This window comes from Sarcophilus harrisii, chromosome 4 (genome assembly GCF_902635505.1).
Source record: "Sarcophilus harrisii chromosome 4, mSarHar1.11, whole genome shotgun sequence".
NCBI classification, from domain to species: domain Eukaryota; kingdom Metazoa; phylum Chordata; class Mammalia; order Dasyuromorphia; family Dasyuridae; genus Sarcophilus; species Sarcophilus harrisii.
Window position 1 is genome coordinate 123,871,086 of NC_045429.1, and position 15,478 is coordinate 123,886,563.

At 33.7% G+C, this 15,478-nt stretch overlaps 1 protein-coding gene across 3 annotated transcripts in view; it reads left to right on the top strand.

Moving 5' to 3' along the window:
- Positions 1-15,478, top strand: part of RPS6KA2 (ribosomal protein S6 kinase A2) — a 504,379-nt gene that overhangs the window by 387,751 nt on the left and 101,150 nt on the right. For all 3 annotated transcript variants that reach the window (XM_031937506.1, XM_023503337.2, XM_003769607.3), the window contains 5 exons: positions 5,653-5,733; positions 7,384-7,463; positions 9,898-10,004; positions 13,586-13,623; positions 14,695-14,837. In XM_031937506.1, coding sequence (XP_031793366.1) covers positions 5,653-5,733; positions 7,384-7,463; positions 9,898-10,004; positions 13,586-13,623; positions 14,695-14,837 — 449 coding nt within the window. The remainder of the gene's footprint in view (positions 1-5,652; positions 5,734-7,383; positions 7,464-9,897; positions 10,005-13,585; positions 13,624-14,694; positions 14,838-15,478) is intronic.

Below are 15,478 nucleotides of genomic sequence, written 5' to 3' on the forward strand. Positions count from 1 at the left end.
AGTTATTGTCCTTAAAGAATTCATGATTCAAAGCATCAAAAATATAAGCTAGGAGAAGAAAAAGAAAGATTTGAGAAGCCAGAGAAGAAATTATAGGCCAGAAGGAGAAAAGAAGTTAGGGGAAGAGACAGACAAAAGAAGCAGACAAGTAATCAAGACACAAGAAGCTAAAGACAAGACAAAGTGATGGGAGAAGCTACTTCTATCTGAGACAGCTAACACTTCAGTTGCTTTTCTAGGAGCTTGTTGATTGGAAAAGAAGAATTGCTTTGCTGATCAGCTGGGAAAAGTATGGGGTCAGATAACTATTGTGTTAATTGGAGGAAAGCTGAAGTCTGCTGCTATGTACAGAGCTGTCTGATTTCTAATGTCATCTACAATTTGAAAATGGAGAAACTTCTCAGTGGTTCCTATTTGTTCTCTACTTCCCTCTATGATTTGAGATGGGGAAAAAAGGCTCAACATCTATCTTCTGAGTTGTGCTTTTTGGATAAAGCCTTTGTTTTGCCAGATGTTGGTGGAAATTAGAATCTTGTTGGATAAAAGCTGGCTAGACTTATCTCCATCACATAGAAAACTAACCTAATGAGCTATATAGTTCTATAACTTCAGGGAACGCCTTCTCAATGAGCAGTTGCTATAGTGATACTTTTTTTTCCCTAAAAAGAGTAATCCTTTTTCATCATGAGTGTCTGTGAGCTAAAAGATCTTGCTACTGTTCATCAACTAGAGAGCAGTCTTTTCCCAACAGGAAAGCAGTGAAATTCCAATGTGGATCACCTGGTAGAGAAGTAGCTTCTTATGTTGCAGAAGATTCCTACACAGACCAAGGTCCTTGAGGCCTTCAGTCCAGATCTATGATTTGCCATATGAACATAGGATTATCTACTTTTGAATTCCTGCTAGGTTTCTTCAATTATATGCTCACTCTCCTATACAGACACTGTTCATTGGTAGAAGATTTTTACCCGGTTTATCTGTGGATTATAATGTTCTGATTATTTCTTATTTTGCCTTTTCTTATGTAAATGTGATAGTTCATTATTCTTGCTTTTCCCTTCTATTGAATAAATGTTATGATCATTTTTGCTTTTGTCTTATCACTGTTTTTTTTTTTTTTTTTTTTTTTTTTTTTTTTTACATTTGAAAGTTACTAATGGCATGGTGACTGGTTTGGAGATAATAACCAAGGGGATGGATCTCAAGAGGTACAATGGCAGGTGATAGAAATATATACTCCCACACCAGGGCTACCTCTAGAACTGTAAGAGACTTGGAGTTATATTAATGTAGTATATCCCTTGTGGAAACTATAGACACGTCAGAGAGAGTACAAATTAAGTGAAGGAGCCATATCAGAAAGAAAGGATGAGGGTGTACATCAAGCCTAGCTCTGCTAAGAAGGAAGAAACACCTGATTACAGGCATGATATAAACTTTTCCCTTCCTAGTATAAAACTTGTCCATATTTCTTATCTATTTGTTCCCCAATTTTTCATTAGTTTTTATTTGGAAACAATTTTTCTGCTACTGTTTTCATCAAGACTTTATCTAAACAGGATCTTTTTTTAACTTCTTTTGTGAAATAAATAGGCTATAATACAATTGTCATTCTCTGCTTCTGAAACTGTTTCCTTAGTTGTTCACAATAATCATTGCTACTACCATCTATCATCCATTGCAATTGGTATAATGTATAGATACTTTGTGATTGCTTCTATCATGTGGATTATAAGAAATGGAGAAGTAGGTAGTATCTTTGCCTATTCTTTTCGGTTATAGAGCCATAAAATTCAATACAAAGCACATAAACTGACTTCTGAAATTCTTATAAGATTTCAAATCATCTGGAGAGGTAGCTTGATGAAAAAAACTACTGATGAACTAACTGGAATATTGAAAGGAAGTTTTCTTCATGAATAAACATGCTTTCTTAATTCCATTAATGAGCTGCATTAATTTTTCTTAGAAGATGAAATAGTAAAAATATTTTCTAAATCAAAAAGCACATTTGCAGTTTAATATGAATTTAGAGTTAAAACTTTGAGCATTTAGAAATCACATACACACAAATTAACCATTCAATCTAACATTAATTTAAAGGCTGGTATGTACAGGAATGGTAATGTATTGTAATAAAGAGATAACTGGGCTCAAAGTCAGCAAGATGTGGGGTCAAATTCTGCCTATGTGACCTTAGGAAAATAATTTAATATATTAGTTTGCCCAGGCAACTTTAGATTGTATAAGTTATAGAACAATTGATAGAATTGATCGTTTGTATGTCAGTAATTCCATATGACAGTAAAATCACAGATCCAGATCAAAAATTTCACAGTACTATACTAAGTGCTGCAGATATAAAAATTGTAGAATCAAAAATTTAGAGCTATAAGGGACCTTTAGAAGTTATTGAATTCAATCCCATGATTTTGCAAATGAGAAAACTGAGGTTACTGCTAATCAGTGACAGAGGTAAAATTTAAATCCAGTCTTCCATGATTCCAAGTCTAATTTATTCTTCAATATATCATGGGATGCATAATGATATAGTTCTTGCTTTCAAGTAGCTTGCAATCTAATGGGCACATAGGACAAGGATATATTCCTGAAGATCCATAAATTCGCTGGTGGGGCTATTCCCTCAATGATACAAATCACATCCTTCCATACCTACTAATGTATGCAACTCACATTCCTGTCCTCCCATAAGCTTACCACAAAAAGTCCACCCAATATGTGAAGGGCTTTTTTCATGTTCTCTTGATATTACATCACTTCCAGTGGATCCTGTGGCTTTCCAATCAGTTATCATCCCACAACCTTGATAATGACTTTATTTTGCTAATATACTTATTTGATAGTTTTTTTTTTTAACTTGGAGTCTAGATCTCCCTAATTTGCATAGGCTAAAAGTATAGGGGTTACTCATAGTCCCCATTCCATCATGGATAAGCACAGAACCTTTTACCAGTCACATTTCGATACTGGGCCAGTTTGTCTCTCCTTAGGTATTCTGACAGGCTTTCTATTCCCAGGGGATTAGCACACTATTATCAAACTTAATGCAGACACTCACTGTGGTTCAGAAATCCTAAATTCAAGTAATCTATCAGTCTTAATCTCTCCAGAAACTGAGATTACAGACAGGTGCTGTCAGCCCCAGCATGTTGGCATTCTTTACTCTGTTTCTCCTACAAAACTCCTTATTAGCAATGTGTTGTATCCATGTTCACACTCACCATGTAGCTCTCCAATCCACTGTAATGAATGAAATGAAACTCAGCAAAAGACCACACAGAATTTGAAAGTAGGAATCAATATAAAATATTCTAGCAATTTTTAAGAAAAGAGAAATTATTTCCAATGGGGTGGATAAAGGAAAGATTCATTCAGAAGTGGCAGCTAAAATGTATCCTGAAGGAAAAGAAAGATTTCAACAGATGGAGATAAATAAAATATGCATTTCAGGAATATAAAATGTCATTTATGAATGGCAGGAAGAAGGAAATGGCAGGATGAATTTAAAGATCAACTATTAATCTAGTGTAGTTTGTAAACATATATAAAGGGGATTAATATGAAACAAAGAGGAAAGGTAGCTTTGAATGAGATTATCAAGGGTTTTAAATATCAAGCTTTAAGGTAACAGTACAATTTATGCTATATGTAACAGATAGCCACTGTTGAGCAGGAGAGTAACATGGTCAGAGCTGTACCATTGAAAAATTTTTGTGGATACTGTGCATATATTAGCAATAGAAATAGAACCTATGATTTCAGTGGACTAATGCAAGTTGATACCTCTGCAACTCATCATGTTTATTGAACTTGAAGCCAAGGTATCTTGGGTCTGAGACTAATTTTCTATTCACTGTAGGCTGCATCTCTCATTGATTATGATGATTATGTTGATAATGATACTTTCCTTATAGCACTTTGAGTTAGGCAATTTATCTAGAGATGTACTTCTTTTCCTTCTACCAAACTTTAACCTACCTCATTTTTCTCTAATTTTCATTTTATATAGTATAATGCAACTTAATGGTACAGAGCATTTTAAAAGAAATATGCCAAAGTACCCTACAAATATTTGCACTATGTAAATGTTAACTTCTATATTGTTTTTGTCATTGTTTAATATCACCAACTATTAAACATTTTATTTAGCATCTATTATATTCAGAGATGTGGGTGAGATACAAAATTTAAATAAGACATAATCATACCGTCATGGAAGGCAATGCACTGCTACTGTTGGGAATATAATGCATATACAAATAAGTATTATTCCATTTTTTGCAAAGGAAACATACACAAATGTGAAAATGACAAAGTGAGTTCAAAATGTATAGTTCTCATGCTTTCAACTTATAGCTGTGAAATAAAGGAGTTAAACTTAATAATCTCCATTGTTCCTTCCATTCAGTAACATTCTATAAGCCTATGACATCTTTGTTCCATTTTGGGAAAGAATACTTTGGAAGGGGCAAGATTTGGTCCATCCCTAGAGTTTGTCTTCCCCAAGCCTCCTACAGTATCAACAGCCTCTTAACTTTCCATTTCCATTCCCATCAATCTCAGCATCTTATTGTTTATTTAGCAATTGTTGTTTCCAAGTGAATGAACACTGACCATAATTCAGCAGTTAATTCAAAGAGGGTTTTGAGATATAAGTGGATTTTTTCAATATAATCAGTAAGTAAGAAAAGATGGTAAAACCAGACTCTGTTCTTCAACCTATTGAACAGATCTTGAAATATAGTTACTATGATAATAAAGAGAAAACTCAAGGATCATCATGCTAGAGATTAAAACACTGGCAGTGATTTGAAATTATATTGTAAATACAAATGCTCAGCAAGTATTTTCACTTCTGAATCCAGAGCTCAGTCTATAATTATTTTGGGTAATAGTTTCCATTCATAATCCTTGCTTGATTAAATTCTCCCCAACCTAAATGCCTTTGTTTTTCTTTTACCTCCCTTAGAGCATTTGTCATCTGAGAGTTCAGGCTCTACAGACTACCTCATGCCTAAATGTTATAGTACATTAGTGTAAATGATGCATTGTCCTTTCATTCAGAATATTATGAATAGAACATTGTAGCAAGTAAATAGGACACTAGAGTTCTAGTCCCAGGACTTCCCAGCAATTAGTTCTATTACTTTAGGCAAATCATATAGCCTTAGGTATCAATTTCCTCGTTTGCAAAATAAGTGAATTTAACTATACAATCAGCTCTGAAAAGTACAATTCTCTTATTTCATCCAAGGGGATTCTAATAATGAACTCCCAGTTTTGGAAAGTAGGGTCATTACAGATTATAGGTTTTGAATGCAAAATTAAAGTGGTTAGACTTTATTTAAAAAGTAAGAGGGAGCCACTGAAGGATTAAACACTTTGTACATGGCTCAATGATGATCACTTATAGACAAGCATAAGGGAATGTTTCTATCACATCAGAGAATATTGGAATATGTGATTTGATTATGCTTTTCACTGTGGATTTATATAAACCTCTAAGTTGTCCTTATTTGGAAAAGTGAGTCTCTTAAGGATATTTATGTCTTTAAAATTAGTGGCATCTAACCCTTTACATGAAAAGTCTACTTCCCACTTTCTGAAAGTCTTTGCTATTATTCTTTACAGTTCGAGATCGGGTAAGATCAAAAATGGAGAGAGATATATTGGCTGAAGTGAATCACCCTTTCATTGTCAAGCTTCATTACGGTAAATTCAATTTTTAAAAAAAAATAACAAAGAGTTGAAAGAACTTGGGGCAAGTTATTCCAAATGAACCACCAAAAGATAGAAGAACATCATAGTCAATTCATAGTATCAAGTTCTCTCTGGTATATTGGTCCTTCAGCTTAACTCTCTACTTCCAGTTGCTTCCCTTTAAAAAAAATCAGTGACAGTTACAGCATCTATTGAAAGACATTTTTTTAAGTGGAAAAACTCAGAATTAGGAAATCAATTCTTATCATGTGTGAATGAAAAGTTCTTTTGTATTTTAACTTGAGTAATTTTAACATTTGTTCTTGTTTTCATAAACAAATAAAATGTTAGCAAGAAAGTTATAAAGAACAAATGATTCAAGACACAATTATCTCATAAATTAAATTAATTTCTGTCTTCTTTGCCATTTTAACTTTCATTAATTAGAGTAATTTTTAAGCTTCAGAAGAGTTGTTAAAAAATGATATGCTGAGAGGTACACATGATGCAATACTCTAGTTACCTTATTACTTAAATCTTAAGGATTCTCCTTTATTTTAAGGGCATACATATTGCATGCCCTTGGGCTTAGGTCTGCAATGCTGCAAGATAGATCAGAAAGACAAAAACTTACAAGGGAACAAAAATCTGGTAAGATTATTAATGAAACTAAAATATAAATATAAAACAGAAACAAATGATTTTAAGGGGAAAATGAGTCATCTTTCATCTCACAAAACTGGCTAATAATTTTTTCTTAAATTATTCAGAATAAAACACTGAATATAATTATTTAGAAATTCTTATAAATCCAAGTATGGTGCTGCATGCCTGTAATCATAGCTAGCAGGTAGAATGATTCCTCCACAAACCTGGGTCACCAAGGGAAAGCATTCACAGAACAGTTGGTCATAGCTAGCTATGCTGTCTGCCACCTAGAACACAACAAAAATAATCACACAAAGTACTTTAATTCATAAACTTAGTTTCATTAGCATGATGTCATAACCAGCTGTGCTAATCAGTCCCAAATGTTTCCATAAAAAAATACAGTGACATTGACATCAAATAATTATCAAGATCATAGTCTTCTTGAAGGTATAGGGGAAAATAATATTCTCTTACCTAAGTTCTCTTGTCACTCAAACTTGTGATGTTATGGTGCCTCAGCTTTAAATTGTTGCAGTACTATAATCTTCATAGCCTTTGTCATTTAATGTGTTAATCAAATTATTTAGAACATATTATTTATTTATCAGTGATATTTAAATAAAGGTATATTATTAGATTTGAATCAGTTAGTTATATTTCATCTTCTCTTTACTACTGCTTATGCCCTATTCAACAACAATGATAGGACAGGTTCCTTTGTGATGAAAAGAAAAAGGAATAGACTATACCAAACCCCTAAAGTTATAAAAAGAAGAAGGTAGAGCTATTAATTTTAGACCATTTTATCTATTTTCTCAACCCAGATGTCTCTTCTCCCATCTGAGTTCCTGTATCTTTTCTGAAATGACTCAGTTTTATAAATGGATGTTATTATGTTGACCACCATAGAGAAATTTTTAAGTACTAAGAGATGAGTCTGAATGAATGAGTAATGTCCAATCCAAGATGAACTTCACAACTGATGAACTGTACTACCTTCTTTTCCAACAGCCTTTCAGACAGAAGGAAAACTGTATCTAATATTAGATTTCCTACGGGGAGGAGATCTTTTCACCAGACTCTCTAAAGAGGTAAGCTTGTAAGCTATAAAAGAATTGAGTTGCTGTAGGTTTCCTTCCAGAATTCAGGTTAGAGCTATTGGGAATGCAGAAGAGATTTGATGACGTGAATTTGTTTTGTAAGGAGAATGTCACAAGGCAATGTAAAAGAGACATGAGACCTGACATTGCTGAGGGACCAAGAGGCAAATAACTAATGTGTGGTTCTGTGTAGTGAGAGTGACAATAATTAGACTTTCTCTACTGCCCTTTATAGAGAAATATGAACTTGTCATTTTGATTGCTATCTGAAGCTGTTTCCAAATTGTTTTCTGATCCTTACTGGAAGGATGCTTTGAGAACAAAACTTTACTACCCACATTAGGTGAATCACAGTGTATTTTCAGGGACATCTATTCAATGCTTCACAATATATGGAAATAGAGGGCTTTAGTAATTCTGAAAATAATAACAATAACTAACATTTCTGTAGCACTTGCTATGTGCCAGACATTATGCTAAGCACTTTACAATAATTATCTCATTTGAACCTCATAACAACCTTGAGAGGTAGGTGCTATTATTATTATCTCCATTTTACACTTGAAGAAACTGAGGCAGACAGAATTTGAGTGACTTTCCTAGGTCAGCTAGTAACTGTTTGAGGCTGGATTTAAACTAAGATCTTCTTGACTTCAAATTCAGAACTCTATAAAGTTCAACTATCATTCTCCTTAAATGGAATATTTTGCTACAGTGAAATGAGCATTGGATTTGGAGTCAGAGGACCTGGCACTGTCACTCACTATCTATGTGACTTCAGACAAGTCATTTAATGCTTTAGGAATTAATGTTCTCATATATTAAACAAAGGGTTGGAGTACATGATCTTACCATACACTTTCAGATATAAATCTATGACTGTGTGATCCTGCTATCCCTTAATTAGTCTAGCTACTTAAGTTCAATTGAAAGACATGCTGCATATTAAATCTTAGAAAAATCACAGAATTCTATCAGCAACAGTAATAATCCTAATGCTTATATTTATCAATCAGCATTTATTAAGCACCTACTATTCTCTATATGGAGCAGCTAGGTGGCACCATAATGCATAGAGCATTGTACCTAGAGTCAGAAAGACTCCCCTTCTAAGTTCAAATCTGGTCTCAGACTAATTGTGTGACCCTATTTACCCTTTTTGCCTCAGTTTCCTCATTTGTAAGATGAGCTGGAGAAGGAAACGGCAAACCAGTATCTTTGCCAAGAAAATCCAAAATAAGATCACAAAGAATTGTACATGACTGAAAAATTGTCTGAACAATAATAACTATTTGTTATGCATTGTGCTAGGCTGTACAGATACCATACTTTATCAGGAGAGAAATACTCTCCAGGAACTTACTGAAACACTTACTGATTCTATATGTAGTATGAAGGAGGCTGAAGTTAAAGTGGTATCCTTGACAATAATTGGAAATTCAAGAGAGGAGAGATAATGACTTCAGCTTTGGACCTATTGATTTGAGATGTATCTGAGATATCCAGTTGGAAATTCAATTGATTAATACAGAGCTGTAGTGCAGGAAAGAAACAGAGACTGAATATATAGATCTGTGAGTCACATGCATAAAGAAAATGAATAAATCCATAAAAACTGATGTGATCACCAAGAAAAAGTATAGAGAAGAAAAGAAGACACATTGATTTGAGTCAAAGGACAAATTTTTGATCTTGACTCTCCAATTTATTACTAATATGATCTTTAGCAAATCATTTAATTTCTCTGGGCTTCAATTTCATCATTTGAAATAAGAAGGGGCTTGATTAGAGCTTCCAAGTATCTGCCATCCCTAGATCTTTGACCCTACCTTAAATATGGAGTCTTACTCAAGCCCAGCAGGGAAACCACTTCTCTCTCCTTTCTTTCTCTCCCCAAAGAAGATGGACAAACCTGTAGGTCTGGTAAATTTGCAGGAAACCTAGGAGGAATACCTTCCTTTCCTTATTTTAAGTTTAAGAAAGAGTTGAGCAGAATAGAAACTTTTGATATATTTGCCAATGGTTCTTGAGTTTTCAATGTAGCTCCTTTTTTTGATTGAAATGTTATAACTATCCAAAACAGAAATACCCATAGTTACATATAAATACAAATAATACAGCCCAGAGACTGGAAGAATCATCAGCTACTCTGCCGCTATATAATGGTATCGATGGTTGAGAGCTCCCTGCACATGTAATCTTTTTTTTTTCTTATATCCCTTATCTTGAAACGATGAACTTTAATTTTTTCCATCAGAAGAGCCAAAAATGACTAGGTAGTGAAAGCCCATGGTTTTCTCACAGAACAAATTGGCCTAAATTGTATACTTTTTAGTAGAAATGAGTCACTCCGGCTGGCAGAGCTCTCTAGAACAAATCAGCCACATGAGAAAGTGAACAGATTTATTCTTTTCTCTTTTACTAGGTAATGTTTACTGAAGAGGATGTGAAGTTCTACTTAGCTGAGCTGGCCTTGGCTTTAGACCATCTCCATGGTCTAGGAATCATTTACAGGGATCTAAAGCCTGAAAAGTAAGTAAGAGCAAAGAAGCAAACAGAAATAAGGATTCCTGGAATCCACATTTGTTCTTTATCTACTACTGACAAATGTTAGTAACATTGAAGCCTTTCCTCATAACTACCCTTCCTTCCCTAATAGTCCTAGTACTGCAGAACAGGGTTAGAAAATCTACAAAACAGACTGGGAAAAGCTTCATGCTGTCAGGTTCCTAGGCAGAGATGCCAGGACAAACTAATGAATCCTTTTCTCTCCTGGTCCTTGGAAAAGGCACCAAGCTGCTGCCTTGTGAGATGTATTCGGACTCTTCTGAATATTGGGAGAAATACTTCCTAAAGTATGGCACAAGCTCCATTATTTTCAAGTTTTGCTTTTCAGATGTTTGATCAGACTCAAGGAAAATGAGTTTCAAGGTTTTGTAATATAAGCCACTCAATATATTTTTGCTGTTGTTCTTGAGTTGTGTCCAACTCCTCAAGACCCCATTTTCTTGGCAAAGATACTAAAGTGATTCATCATTTCCTTCACTTACTCATTTGATAAATAAGGAAACTGAGGCAAAATGGTTGTCACTTGTCCAGGGTCACACAGTATCTGAGACAGATTTGAACTAAAGGGCTCCCTGACTCCAAGCTCAGCACTCTATCCACTGTACCACCTAGCTACCCCAGTACATTTTTGAGGTAATTGGCTTTCAAAGACATTTTCTCATACAGTAGAAGGTCCATTTTTCCTTAATTTTCTTTATATCAACCAGGATTTTATTGCTAAAATGACAATCAACTGATATTTATCAAGTACCTACTATGTAAAAGGTATTATATTAAGCACTTCATTGTGTTTCATCCATACTAAGAATGAAAGTATCTTTTTCAAAATATTTTTTTCCTTTCTCTTTAATTTATAATTTTGAAATAGATAAGATGGTTGGTTACACAGAGAAAACTAGATTTAATGAATGATTTTTTTCAGACCAGCATAAAGTAAAAAATTCTTTTCTGAGGCAAGCTTTACTAATGTGTTTTAGCTTTTTGTGTGAAATATATGCATATTCATAAGGAAAGTTTGCATGCTAAACTTTATCATTGTCAGGGGAGGAATACATTGTTTATATGAGATTGTGAACATGACAGTCCACATAAAGAAGTACTTTTTGAATATATCTTATTAAATCTCATTCAATCTATTTTTAAAAGCCCTAACTTGAATCTTAACATAAAAAAATAGAATATTGTCTTTTTAAAAAGTTGATGCAAACAAAAAGGAAATACTTTTGATTGCTATCTCTGATTTGTAGGTAAGTACCAACCTTTTGATTAGGTTGCCTTACTACAACTTATTATAATACTTTTATATTATATTATATAATGATTATAATACAACTTAAGTATAATATTTTAATATAGAGTATTTTCTGTCTTTAGTCGTTATAAAAATTAGCACTGAAAATAAGCTTTAAAACAAATTTATCTTTTATCTCTTAGATATTGTATTATAGAAATCTATGATATCATACCAACTTTATGTCCCATAAATGTAGGGAGTAAACAGACATTCATGTATGAGGGAAGGAATATCTGCATACATATTGAGGCAATGGTTGCTGATCCATTCTCCTTTAAGGATTAAAATGATCTTTTAGGACTTAAAAATAATAACATTTAATTACAATGCTTTAAAAATTGTCTTTTTATCTCAGAGTTATAGATTCCCATTCTTGAACTTGTTCATTTCTAGGTATGGACCATGAGTGAGGCAAACACATTTGCTTCATCAGCTAAAAATTAGCCTCCATTTATCTTTTTTTTTTTTTTTTTTAGCAAACCCACAAAACTGTATATTTTTCTAATGGATTTTTCCATAAGAAATCCATTTATGTATGATAGCACATGATAAAATGAGATAACATATAAAATATTTTTCAGATCTTAATGAACCATATAAATATCTACCTCCAATTTGTCTAATTCTTTGTGTCCATGTGTGTACATGTATATATTGTAAGAAAAAAAAACTGTATAAAATGTTTTCCAAACTAGTTGCAAAGAAAATTCATGTTGTGTATGACCTGAATAAACATTGTGATGCTACTCAAAAATATTAAATATTAAATTATGCATAAAACACGTATGTTTAACCAACTTGGGCATAAAAATAGGTTTAAATTCCTTTATTTTCTGCCAAAACTTCAACTTCTTCTTAGCCCATGAGTATTGCTGTAGCCTTGGGATTCCTAAATCACCATTTATAAGCTATTTTCAATATACCTCAAATATCAGAGTGTACTGTGTGGGTACATTAATTTGGAAAATGCAGGTAAAAGGAATAGTATACAGCATATTTCCACCAAGTCATGGAATAGTGTTAAAAGGAATAGTGAAGTCAAAAGATATCACTTATTCATCTTTAAATTCATCCCATTTCTTTTCTTTCTGGCTCCAATTCTTCATACTCTATGTATATGGCAATGTTTTCAGCTCTATATGTATAGATCCTTTCTTAATTGCTGTAAAATTCAGACATACCAGAAATACATTCCAATCATTGCTGGAGAGTTGACCGGGAACCTCTGGGAAGCATCTGCTCCTATCAGCATCACTCCCTTAGGACTTCTGAAACCATCCTGGTTTCAAAGAAATTACTTTTAAGTATTTCTGGAGTGGTTAGCCAGCAGCCAGAGTGATTTCAGAACTCTTCTAAATTCTGTCTTTTTCCTCATGAAAAGATAGACTTTAGCAAATTGCCAAAATTGTTTTTATTCTTGCAGGGCAAACCAAAAGTATCTGAATATTGAGATATGGTTGAAAGACATTTGTTGATTTTTGACTGATTATATGCACCAGAGGGTCAAAGGTTCCTTCCTTCATTCAGTTATTTATCTTATATTTAACTCCAGTGGGATGTTTAAAAAGTTTGAGAGACATGGTTTTAGGGTAATCAGTCATTTTATTACTGAGCTTAATATGTTATTAATAAAAGAGATTAGTGGCACTCTCAAATGCCAAAGACTCTCATTACAATAGGCTCAAGTCTTATATGGCCTTGAAAAAGTGGGTGTTCTAGAGAATGGCAATCAGTTCTTATTGGTTATAAAGTAAGAGAATATTACAGTGAGAAGATGAACTTTTTCTAATGAACTGATTATGTTATTTACTTCTAAATTATCTCCAGCCTTGGACAACCTAATCAAAGAATTTATCTCCACCCAAATCTAAGTAGGACACAATAGGATTAAATTCCTTGTAAAGTTGGGTGAAATCTAACTAAAACTCAGGAGAGTAAATTCAATCTTATGAGAACATTCCCCAAAAGGGAGAATTCTAAATCTCTCCAGTCACTGATTATTAATATTTTATGATATTATTATATATTATTATTAATCATTTCTCTCACTACCAAGAGTAAACAGTTTGAGTAGAAACCATATTGTCTCTAAAACCAGACCTACATAGACAAACAACTATTGACCATATGTCATTCCCTTGGCTCATTCTTTTTCTCTACCACGCTAATGAAAATTGTTCTTTCCATGCCTCTTGTGGTTTAAAATGCTGAATCTTCTTCTAAAGTCCTATTTTCTTTCCTTTAATTTTAGCATCCTGCTAGATGAAGAGGGACACATTAAGATTACAGGTTTGTAAGACAGTTCTTATTAAGACTTCTCAGCCTATGTCAATTTACATGTCATCTGAAAATGGAAAGATCTGTTAGTATAACTTCCATTGATTTACAAGGACTTTTCCAATTGATTTTCATAAATATTTTTGTTGATCTGGTAGGCTCCGATCATTCTCTGCTATACTTTAAAAATCTCTTAAATTGTGATTTTTAAAAATCTCCTTATTTTTTTCATTTCCTGTTCTGATTTCTCATCTAACACCCTTCAGATGAGGCCCTTTTATACTCCTGAATGACATTACACTGTCCCTAGCAATATAATGACCCTCCAGTGTATAATCTCTGTACTTAAATAATATTTTAGAAGCCTTCTTGCATTTAGGTATTTGACTACTTTTCTCATAAGCTAAAAAACAGCAAATAATTTGAGGAATCCAAACAAAATTTCCCAAATAAACTACTAGTATTTATTGATAATCCTGCTTACAGGATTGTACAGCTGTTATTCCATCAAGCAGGCACAAAGTTAGCAGGTTAAAGGCTTAGTTTAGGCTGCACTGCCTGAGGGCTTCCCCCTCAGACCAAGGCAATTGGAGGGGTTAACACTTAACAAACTGAGTAATTGAGCTTCAGTAAGTGGATACCTTCCAAAAGATTGACTGAGGTGGCAATTAAAGGTAAATATGATACTTCATGGAGTCTGAGGAGTCTGTGTTTAAGGAGTCTGTGTGCCTGGAGCTTCTGTTTAAATTACCCCCCAAAATACAGCATTATCACTGCTACCAGATGGGAATACTTTCTGGGATTCATCATTTGGGACCTCTAAGCTATTCAAGGGTATTTGTCCATAGACTCCCATGCATTTAAAAAAGGATGAGAATGAATTTAGAAATACATTTGGGAAAAGTGAGAAAACACAAGATCTAGCCAATCGAACCAATGTGTCTGAAAATGTGATCTCTTTTGAGATACTGGTCTTGATGTCACATTTAGGAAAGACTTATGATGATTAAGTTGTATTTAATTTAATTTAATTATTTTAATTTAATGCTAAGTTGTATTTTTTCTTTAATTTTCCATGTTTAGATTTTGGCCTGAGCAAAGAGGCTATTGACCATGATAAGCGAGCTTATTCCTTCTGTGGGACAATAGAATATATGGCTCCAGAGGTGGTGAATCGCCGAGGACATACACAGAGTGCAGACTGGTGGTCCTTTGGTGTGCTCATGGTAATTATTCACTCTAGGCATTCTGTTTGCTGTAGTGCTGTAATGCTTTTAAATTTAAAAAAAAAATTCAGGAAAAAAAAGTGCATTGCCCTTCCTCCATTCCCTTTTTTCATTGCTCCTGGACTCCCTTGGAGAAAAAAATGTACTTAATAACTTAACATCAGAAAGAATTGGTCATTGGCCCCTGATCCTACAAGCCCTGCACCTGTACTCCTGAGCCTGACCTATTCTTTTATATCCTTCCCCCTGCTCCAATTTATGAGTCACAGAATCTCAGAGCTAAAGAAAATCTCAGCTGCCATCTAGTCCAGCTTACAGTGAAAAACAAAGTCTTCTTCACAACATCAATAACAAGTGATCATCAGTTCTTTGCTTAAAGACCTAAGTTGTCTTCTACTATAACCTCTATATAATGTTTGACAAGAAGGTATCATTTTGCCTTCTGAAAAAAATGAGCCAAATGTGCCAGTTTTAAGAAAAACAGGTAACTAGCTCTGGGACCAATTTGATAATTTGGTTTTTAAGCCCCTGTACTCCTGAGAATCCAAATTTTTCTTCAAAACTATAGTGATAGGAAGTGTCTGACCTTCCAAGATCCCAGAGAGCATATTTCAATCAATGGTTTTTCATTCTAAAATATT